This window comes from Petromyzon marinus, chromosome 66 (genome assembly GCF_048934315.1).
Source record: "Petromyzon marinus isolate PM22_M1 ecotype Great Lakes invasive population chromosome 66, UKy_Petmar_22M1.pri1.0, whole genome shotgun sequence".
NCBI classification, from domain to species: domain Eukaryota; kingdom Metazoa; phylum Chordata; class Hyperoartia; order Petromyzontiformes; family Petromyzontidae; genus Petromyzon; species Petromyzon marinus.
In genome coordinates this window covers 9,264,089-9,275,325 of record NC_133732.1, presented here as the reverse complement: position 1 = coordinate 9,275,325, position 11,237 = coordinate 9,264,089, and the positions used below count along the sequence as shown (strand labels likewise).

Here is an 11,237-nt window from a genome sequence, read left to right as displayed (position 1 = left end):
TGGGGAGCCTTTAACATTGAACGCGATGGGGAGCCTTTAACATTGAACGCGATGGGGAGCCTTTAACATTGAACGCGATGGGGATCCTTTAACATTGAACGCTATGGGGAGCCTTTAACATTGAACGCTATGGGGAGCCTTTAACATTGAACGCTATGGGGAGCCTTTAACATTGAACGCGATGGGGAGCCTTTAACATTGAACGCGATGGGGAGCCTTTAACATTGAACGCGATGGGGAGCCTTTAACATTGAACGCGATGGGGAGCCTTTAACATTGAACGCGATGGGGAGCCTTTAACATTGAACGCGATGGGGAGCCTTTAACATTGAACGCTATGGGGAGCCTTTAACATTGAACGCTATGGGGAGCCTTTAACATTGAACGCTATGGGGAGCCTTTAACATTGAACGCTATGGGGAGCCTTTAACATTGAACGCTATGGGGAGCCTTTAACATTGAACGCTATGGGGAGCCTTTAACATTGAACGCTATGGGGAGCCTTTAACATTGAACGCTATGGGGAGCCTTTAACATTGAACGCTATGGGGAGCCTTTAACATTGAACGCTATGGGGAGCCTTTAACATTGAACGCTATGGGGAGCCTTTAACATTGAACGCTATGGGGAGCCTTTAACATTGAACGCTATGGGGAGCCTTTAACATTGAACGCTATGGGGAGCCTTTAACATTGAACGCTATGGGGAGCCTTTAACACTGAACGCTATGGGGAGCCTTTAACACTGAACGCTATGGGGAGCCTTTAACATTGAACGCTATGGGGAGCCTTTAACATTGAACGCTATGGGGAGCCTTTAACATTGAACGCTATGGGGAGCCTTTAACATTGAACGCTATGGGGAGCCTTTAACATTGAACGCGATGGGGAGCCTTTAACATTGAACGCGATGGGGAGCCTTTAACATTGAACGCGATGGGGAGCCTTTAACATTGAACGCGATGGGGATCCTTTAACATTGAACGCTATGGGGAGCCTTTAACATTGAACGCTATGGGGAGCCTTTAACATTGAACGCTATGGGGAGCCTTTAACATTGAACGCGATGGGGAGCCTTTAACATTGAACGCGATGGGGAGCCTTTAACATTGAACGCGATGGGGAGCCTTTAACATTGAACGCGATGGGGAGCCTTTAACATTGAACGCGATGGGGAGCCTTTAACATTGAACGCGATGGGGAGCCTTTAACATTGAACGCGATGGGGAGCCTTTAACATTGAACGCGATGGGGAGCCTTTAACATTGAACGCGATGGGGAGCCTTTAACATTGAACGCGATGGGGAGCCTTTAACATTGAACGCGATGGGGAGCCTTTAACATTGAACGCGATGGGGAGCCTTTAACATTGAACGCGATGGGGAGCCTTTAACATTGAACGCGATGGGGAGCCTTTAACACTGAACGCTATGGGGAGCCTTTAACACTGAACGCTATGGGGACCCTTTAACACTGAACGCTATGGGGACCCTTTAACATTGAACGCTATGGGGACCCTTTAACATTGAACGCTATGGCGAGCCTTTAACACTGAACGCTATGGGGAGCCTTTACACTGAACGCTATGGGGAGCCTTTAACACTGAACGCTATGGCGAGCCTTTAACATTGAACGCGATGGGGAGCCTTTAACATTGAAGGCGATGGGGAGCCTTAACACTGAACGCTATGGGGAGCCTTAACACTGAACGCTATGGGGAGCCTTAACACTGAACGCTATGGGGAGCCTTAACACTGAACGCTATGGGGAGCCTTAACACTGAACGCTATGGGGAGCCTTAACACTGAACGCTATGGGGAGCCTTAACACTGAACGCTATGGGGAGCCTTAACACTGAACGCTATGGGGAGCCTTAACACTGAACGCTATGGGGAGCCTTAACACTGAACGCTATGGGGAGCCTTAACACTGAACGCTATGGGGAGCCTTAACACTGAACGCTATGGGGAGCCTTAACACTGAACGCTATGGGGAGCCTTAACACTGAACGCTATGGGGAGCCTTAACACTGAACGCTATGGGTAGCCTTAACACTGAACGCTATGGGTAGCCTTAACACTGAACGCTATGGGGAGCCTTTAACACTGAACGCGATGGGGAGCCTTTAACATTGAACGCGATGGGGAGCCTTTAACATTGAACGCGATGGGGAGCCTTTAACATTGAACGCGATGGGGAGCCTTTAACATTGAACGCGATGGGGAGCCTTTAACATTGAACGCGATGGGGAGCCTTTAACATTGAACGCGATGGGGAGCCTTTAACATTGAACGCGATGGGGAGCCTTTAACATTGAACGCGATGGGGAGCCTTTAACATTGAACGCGATGGGGAGCCTTTAACATTGAACGCGATGGGGATCCTTTAACATTGAACGCTATGGGGAGCCTTTAACATTGAACGCTATGGGGAGCCTTTAACATTGAACGCGATGGGGAGCCTTTAACATTGAACGCGATGGGGAGCCTTTAACATTGAACGCGATGGGGAGCCTTTAACATTGAACGCGATGGGGAGCCTTTAACATTGAACGCGATGGGGAGCCTTTAACATTGAACGCGATGGGGAGCCTTTAACATTGAACGCGATGGGGAGCCTTTAACATTGAACGCGATGGGGAGCCTTTAACATTGAACGCGATGGGGAGCCTTTAACATTGAACGCGATGGGGAGCCTTTAACACTGAACGCTATGGGGAGCCTTTAACACTGAACGCTATGGGGAGCCTTTAACACTGAACGCTATGGGGAGCCTTTAACACTGAACGCTATGGGGAGCCTTTAACATTGAACGCTATGGGGACCCTTTAACATTGAACGCTATGGGGACCCTTTAACATTGAACGCTATGGCGAGCCTTTAACACTGAACGCTATGGGGAGCCTTTACACTGAACGCTATGGGGAGCCTTTAACACTGAACGCTATGGCGAGCCTTTAACATTGAACGCGATGGGGAGCCTTTAACATTGAAGGCGATGGGGAGCCTTAACACTGAACGCTATGGGGAGCCTTAACACTGAACGCTATGGGGAGCCTTAACACTGAACGCTATGGGGAGCCTTAACACTGAACGCTATGGGGAGCCTTAACACTGAACGCTATGGGCAGCCTTAACACTGAACGCTATGGGGAGCCTTAACACTGAACGCTATGGGGAGCCTTAACACTGAACGCTATGGGGAGCCTTAACACTATGGGGAGCCTTAACACTGAACGCTTTGGGGAGCCTTTAACATTCAGTCGACTCGGCTGGGAAACCCCCAAAATTTGAAGGGGAGAGGAGAAAAAAAAGTCAACAAAACTCAAGTAGGGGAGAGGAGAGAAACGACCAAAAAAAACTTCTCAAATTTTCCCATGGCCAATCCGGCCGAACGTTAAATCACAAATTGCAAGGCGTGGCCCCCAATGTAAAACTAGAACGATTAACCGTTAACAAGAACAATGAACAACGAAACCACCCCCAACATCATAACATAAAATCCGCGTGCCTCCCCCCATGGCACAGGACGGGCCTGGTTCAACCAACAGCGCCTTCAGCTCGCGAGTGAGATGGTGTGCGGAAATCTTGGCGTGCAGGCAAGAATCATCGGAACCGGCCGGTTTTTGAGAGCGTCCTCATCATCGGGCCCCCAGATGGGATGGGGGAGGCCTCCGCAGGGGGTCCCGCAGTGGGACAAAGCTGGCCCGAGGGGCATGGCACCTCCTGAGGTGGAGGAGACGGCTGTCAGACAGGAGAGGAAGGACCGGACAATGGGTGTCCTTCCCAAATTTGAGCCGATTTAGCCCGCTGCTCCGCAGACCTCAGTTTTTGGGTCCCTGTGGGGAAAGAGGCAGAGCACCCTTGAGGCATTGTATCCACGGACGTGCGCCGCAGCGCGTCGGGCGCATCTGATACAGAGCCTCCAGGGATTGGAGATGAAGGAGCGCCGTCAGGCGGACAAAATGGTTTATGACGCGACGTATGCACGAACCAGCGCCTGCGACCGAATTGGATGCGGACACTTTGCGGGCTCTTTACCTCAACGATTTCCACGGGGCTCCACCAAGGTTTATATAGCTTAGGGGACATCCCCACGGAGACCTGGCGTGCAGTGAAGCCTCGCCCAGCCCCAACTGCCCATTTGGTCCCAGTTTCCCGGGTCCCCACTCGTTAGCAGCATGTTTAAAGCCGAATTACCTTGGGAGGCCTCCCTAGCCTCCGACAAGCACTGGAGGGTAAAGCGTACAGGGTCGGGCATTTTCTTACGAGCCAGATCCGGATTAAGCTGGACATCAATAGGCGGATCTTGCTCTTTCCCGTACATGAGCAAAAATGGTGAGTAGCCGGTGGACGTATGAGGGGCCAATCAATAAGCGGCAAGAACCCCTGGGACATGCAGTTCCCAGTCGGTTTGTTCCTCATTGACCTGCTGACATAGCATGGATGTCAGCGTCCTATGTAGGCGCTCCACCATGCCGTCAGTCTGCGGGTGATAGGGCGAGGTGCGGATCTTTTTGGTGCCCAACAGGTCACACACCTCCTTGGGCAGCTTAGATGAAAAATTCCTGTCCTGATCCGTGAGAAGGCATTCAGGGACTCCCTTATTCAAAACGTACCCGTGGAGAAAGGCGTCCGTGATCGTCACAGCCGACTGGTCTGGCACCGGCCCGGCCATTGGCCACCGAGAAAGGTAGTCAACATCCACCAGCAAATACTTGTTTCCCCGCGGGGTGGTGGGGAAGGGACCGAGTATATCGAGCGCGACGAGCTCTTTCACACGGGATACGCAAATCGATTGGAGAGGGGGGCACGCCAATTTTGGTGGGGGTTTTCGGCGGGCACATGCAGTGTACCCTCGCAGCATGTTCTGAACAAAAAGCAGCCATGCCGGGCCAATCAACTTTGCCCACAGGATGGTGGGAACGACCACATTGTATTTTTGCAATTCTGCGTCCCATCGCATCAGGAGGCCCCCTCGCAGGATCACCGTGGATAACACCCGTCGACTCTCGCCCTCCGCGGAGTCACAAACACGGCGCCTAATGGTGAGCAAGGTGGCGTCCTCCGCCTGGAATCGCCCCCACTCGGTGTTGGTGAGCCCGAGCGTGTGGTAACGCATGTCGGCTGCGTCCGTGTGCGCGACATCAGCTGCAGCGACAACCTTACGGGGCGGACCTGAATCGGAGAGCCTGCACCGTCCCGCGCCCGAAATGCATGCGCACTTGTCACCGGGTGGTAAACGTGACAATGCGTCAGCATTCGTGTGGAGGACGCCCTTTCTATAAGAAACTACGAACGCATAGTCCTGAAGGACCTCAAGCCAATGGGACAGCTGGCCGGATGGCTGCTAAACACGCAGCGTGTACTGCAGAGCCGCGTGATCCGAACGCACCTCGAACTTGCGTCCATAGAGGTATGCCGGTACTACTGGACGAAATAAACTATCGCCAGCAACTCTCGACGTGTAACGCAGTAGCGTTGCTCTGCCGGAGACAGCCCCCTACTCCCGTACTCAATCACACGCTCTCCTCCATCCACAACCTGTGACAAAACGGTGCCGATATCCGAGTTGCTAGCGTCTGTATCAAGGATGAAGGGCAAAGAAAAATCGGGGTAACGAAGGGGAGGCGCGTTGACCAGGCCGTCACGCAGCACGGCAAATGTGGCCTCCTCCTCCTCCCCCCACCAACATTTCTGTGCCTTGTCCGTGAAGACATGGAGTGGTTTTGCGATCGTGGCGAACCCGGGGACAAAACGTCGAACCTGACAAAACTACGTACCCTCGCCCGCAGAACCCCGATCGGCCTCCGACGCCTGCCGACACAAATCCGCAACCCCTATTTCTAAACAGATGCCTGAGGTGAGACAAAAGCTGTGTGTGAGGTGCGCCGCGACTCGCCTGAGGAGAGAAGGGGCGACGATCCGCAGACGGCGTCGACTTGTAGAGTCCTCCCTGTCGAGCGCGGCACCCCTTAGACACATGTCCTGGCAGCCCGCACTTGAAGCACACGATCGGGCCGTCAACCGGGTGAGGGAAGGCCCCCCTCGGCCGGTCTCGTACGCCCTGGTGGTACTCCTCCGACCCCTTCCACTGTGCCACGGGACGGGAAACAGCGGATTGTAGAAGCTGCGTTCCTGTGGCCGGTCCCGTGCTCGCGACCATGCCGGCACGCCGACGGATGAAAAAATGGGCTTCGAGGCACCGCGCAACTTGAAGAGACGTCAGGTCGTCGTCCACCATGGCTGGCAAGACGACCTGGAGATCTCGGGCCAGCGGCAGCATTTTCTCCAGGATGAGAACATCCCACCCCACCTGGCCCATCTGGGGATATGCTGATTTCGCCAACGACAGGAGTGCCATGCGATAGGCGAGGGGTGTCTCGGCTTCCCCTCGCCTACGCATAGCAAACTTGTGGCGTTTCATTGACGGAGGGGCGAATATCGCCCCCATCTGGGCCAGCGCTTGGGTGAGCATCGCCTTGTGGTCGCCGGGAATCCTGTTAAACTCCGCCAGCGCGTCGTCGTCGAGCACCAGAGGGAGCGTCCGCAGCGCCTCCTCCTCCGTCCACCCCATCAGCTTGAAGGCGGCGGAGAAGCGACGGCAGAAAGCCTCCCAATCGCCGCCCGCAGCGGCGAACTTCCGAACGAAGGGAAAACCGCGGTCCGCTTGCAGCGCTGTTGGCGGGAGGTCGGTTTTGGCGGGAGACGAGTCCCGGGCATTTTGAATTTTGGCGGGCTCCTGCGCGTAATGAAAATGGGCTTGGAGGCACCGCGCAAATTGAAGAGACGTCAGGTCGTCGTCCACCATGGCTGGCAAGGCGACCTGGAGATCTCGGGCCAGCGGCAGCATTTTCTCCAGGATGAGAACATCCCACCCCACCTGGCCCATCTCGGGATACGCTGATTTCGCCAAAAACAGGAGTGCCATGCGATAGGCGAGGGGCGTCTCAGCCTCCCCTCGCCTACGCATAGCAAACTTGTGGCGTTTCATTGACGGAGAGGCGAAAATCGCCCCCATCTGCGCGAGCGCTTGGGCGAGCGTCGCCTTGTCGTCGTCGGGGATAACGTCAAACGCCGCCAGCGCGTCGTCGTCGAGCACCAGAGGGAGCGCCCGCAGCGCCTCCTCCTCCGTCCACCCCGCCAGTTCTGAGGCGGCGGAGAAGCGAAGGCAGAAAAACTCCCAGTCGCCGCCCGCAGCGGCGAACCCCCGAACGGAGGGAAAACCGCGGTCCGCCTGCAGCGCTGTCGGCGGGAGGTCGGTTTTGGCGGGAGACGAGTCCCGGGCATTTTGAATTTTGGCGGGCTCCCGCGTGGCGTGCGCCTCCACCGTTTCCCGCGCGCAGGAAACGGCGACGGACGTTTCGTCGGCGTCCTCCTGCGGTGGTAGTACAGCAGCCAGACCCGCGACGGTGGAGAGGAGGTCGCCAAGGCAGTCTTTCTTGGAGCGGCGCTCCCTCCCCGGTGAAGGCGGTGAAGCCAGCTCAGGGTCCCGCTGCTGCGCCGGCGACAGGATCTCCCCGCGCTCCATCACCGGGGCTCCAGCACCCGGGGCCGTCTGCGGGATCACAACCGTCATCTGTTTTCTTCACCTGAAGGCGACTGGGTGAGATCCTTAAGTCTCGTTAACATTTCTAATCGCCCCCTAGCTACACCAAACTAATAATCCCTTCTGGCACCAGTGTAGTGTGTAACATACACGGAGGCGCACACACTCCAAGTTGGAGGCAACACGTTTAATAAACTATGAACCCCACCCCAACCACCACCCCCACCACCACCACCACCCCTCCCCCCACCTACACCCCCCCCCCACCACCACCACCCCCCCCCCACCTACACTCCCCCCACCACCACCACCCCACCACCACCAACACCCCCCCACCACCACCACCCCCCCACCACCACCACGCCCCACCACCACCACCACCCCCCACCACCACCACCGCCCCCCCCACCACCACCACCCCCCACCACCACCCCCCCCACCACCACCCCGCCCCCACCACCCCACCACCACCCCACCACCACCACCCCCTCCCCCCACCACACTCCCCCCACCACCACCACCCCCCCCCCCACCACCACCCCCCACCACCACCCCATCCCCCCCACCTACACTCCCTCACCACCACCACCCACCCACCACCAACACCCCCCCACCACCACCACCCCCCCCACCACCACCCCCCCCACCTACACCCCCCCACCACCACCCCCCACCCCCCCTGCACCACCACCACCACCCCCTCCCCCCACCTACACTCCCCCCACCACCACCCCCCCCCCCACCACCACCCCCCCACCTACACCCCCCCACCATCACCACCCCCCCACCTACACCCCCCCACCACCTCCCCACCCCCCCCCACCACCACCCCCACCACCACCACCCCCCCCCACCACCACAACCCCCACCACCACCACCCCCCCCACCCACCCCCTCCCCACCACCACCACCACCCCCACCACCACCCCCCACCACCACCACCACCCCCCCCCCCACCACCACCACCCCCCACCACCACGCCCCACCTACACCACCCCCCCCACCTACACCACCCCCCCCACCTACACCACCACCCCCCCCCACCCCCCCCCCCCACCACCACCACCCCCCCCCCACCACCACCCCCCCACCACCATCCCCACCACCACCACCCCCCCCACCACCACCCCTCCCCCCACCTACACTCCCACCACCACCACCCCCCCACCACCACCCCCCCAACCACCCCCCCCACCACCCCCCCCACCACCCCCCCCCCACCACCACCCCCCCCACCACCACCCCCCCCACCACCCTCCCCCCCCACCCCCCTCACCACCACCCCCCCCCCCCACCTACACCACCCCCCCCCACCCCCCCCCCCACCACCACCACCCTCCCCCCCCACCCCCCTCACCACCACCCCCCCCACCACCACCACCCCCCCCACCACCACCCCACCACCACCACCCCCCCCCATCACCACCCCTCCCCCCACCTACACTCCCACCACCACCACCCCCCCACCACCACCCCCCCAACCACCCCCCCACCACCACCCCCCCACCACCCCCCCCCACCACCACCCCCCCCACCAGCACCCCCCCCACCACCACCCCCCCCACCACCACCACCCTCCCCCCCCACCCCCCTCACCACCACCACCCCCCCCACCACCCCCCTCACCACCACCCCCCCCACCACCACCACCCCCCCCACCACCACCACCCCCCCCCACCATCACCACCCCCCCCACCTACACCCCCCCACCTACACCCCCCCCACCTACACCCCCTCACCACCACCACCCCCCCCACCACCCCCCTCACCACCACCCCCCACCACCACCCCCACCACCACCACCACCACCCCCCCCACCTACACCCCCCCCACCTACACCCCCTCACCACCACCACCCCCCCCCCACCATCACCACCATCCCCACCACCACCCCCCCCATCCCCACCACCCCCACTCACCACCGCGCGCTGCCTCCCCGCCAAGTTGCCCACGGCCACGTTCCTGTTCACCTCGGGCCTGGGGTGGTAGGCCCTGCGGAAGCCTGGGCACGTGGCCGCTCGAGCACGTGGCGGAGGCGTCACAGTGGGCTTCGAGGCACGACTTGCAGCACGTGTGGCCGCACGTTGGACTCACGGGGTCGGTGAACAGCTCGAAGCAGATGGGGCAGTCCTCGTCGCCGCTTGAGAATGATATTGGGGCTTAGTCGGTGGGCGCTGGACGGGCTTGCTGGCTGCTGCCGCTGCTTGCTGTGGCAGCCGAATGGCTCACAGGGGCTATACCAAAATAAACGGAACCGTCGGTTTCACGTGGGAAGCCACGCCCACACCTACCCGAGGAAGCCACGCCCCACATTAACCCCAGGAAAGCCACGCCCCACATTAATCCCAGGAAGCCACGCCCCACATTAACCCCAGGAAGCCACGCCCCACATTAACCCCAGGAAGCCACGCTCCACATTAACCCCAGGAAAGCCACGCCCCACATTAACCCCAGGAATCCCCGCCCCACACTCACCCCAGGAAGCCACGCCCCACATTAACCCCAGGAAGCCACGCCCCACATTAACCCCAGGAAGCCACGCCCCACATTAACCCCAGGAAGCCACGCCCAACATTAACCCCAGGAAAGCCACGCCCCACATTAACCCCAGGAAGCCACGCCCCACATTAACCCCAGGAAGCCACGCCCCATATTAACCCCAGGAATCCACGCCCCACACTCACCCCAGGAAGCCACGCCCCACATTAACCCCAGGAAGCCACGCCCCACATTAACCCAGGAAGCCACGCCCCACATTAACCGCAGGAAGCCACGCCCCACATTAACCCCAGGAATCCACGCCCCACACTCACCCCAGGAAGCCACGCCTCACATTAACCCCAGGAAGCCACGCCCCACGTTAACCCCAGGAAAGCCACGCCCCACATTAACCCCAGGAAAGCTACGCCCCACATTAACCCCAGGAAGCCACGCCCCACACTCACCCCAGGAATCCACGCCCCACACTCACCCCAGGAAGCCACGCCTCACATTAACCCCAGGAAGCCACGCCCTACATTAACCCCAGGAAGCCACGCCCAACATTAACCTCAGGAAGCCACGCCCCACATTAACCCCAGGAAGCCACGCCCCACATTAACCCCAGGAAGCCACGCCCTACAATAACCCCAGGAAGCCACGCCCCACATTAACCCCAGGAAGCCACGCCCCACATTAACCCCAGGAAGCCACGCCCAACATTAACCCCAGGAAAGCCACGCCCCACATTAACCCCAGGAAAGCCACGCCCCACATTAACACCAGGAAGCCGCGCCCAGCATTAACCCCAGGAAGCCACGCCCCACATTAACCCCAGGAAGCCACGCCCCACATTAACCCCAGGAAAGCCACGCCCCACACTCACCCCAGGATGCACAGCCCCAGTTCAGTGATTCTGCACTTGCTCCATTCCTATAGTACTATACCGCCTTCAGCTTTTACGAACGACTGGTGTGTAAGGTTAGCGACTTGTCGTATTATCTGGCTGTATAGCAAATGAAAAAATACAATTACTTTACTATGCAAGCTACAAATTTGTGTTTGAATATTGACGTGTTTTTATACAAAATTTAGGGCCCCTTAATAACAACATTTGCTGCAGTCCCCGCACTGAGCTTAACCCGGCACAGGCTATCGTCGACAAGGACACCAAGGCACGTGGTTGCCTTAGGGGCCGTTCACCTGGGGGGG

At 58.9% G+C, this 11,237-nt stretch overlaps 1 protein-coding gene across 1 annotated transcript; it reads right to left on the bottom strand.

Moving 5' to 3' along the window:
• Positions 1 to 2,590: 2,590 nt before the first annotated feature.
• On the bottom strand, positions 2,591 to 10,135 carry LOC142906546 (uncharacterized). The gene is made up of 2 exons (XM_076054646.1): positions 9,467 to 10,135; positions 2,591 to 7,556 (listed from the first exon to the last, which is right to left on the bottom strand). The coding sequence occupies exon 2, from the start codon at positions 7,527 to 7,529 to the stop codon at positions 5,646 to 5,648; it is 1,884 nt and encodes a 627-aa protein (XP_075910761.1). The 5' UTR covers positions 7,530 to 7,556; positions 9,467 to 10,135; the 3' UTR covers positions 2,591 to 5,645.
• Between the last annotated feature and the right edge of the window lie 1,102 nt (positions 10,136 to 11,237).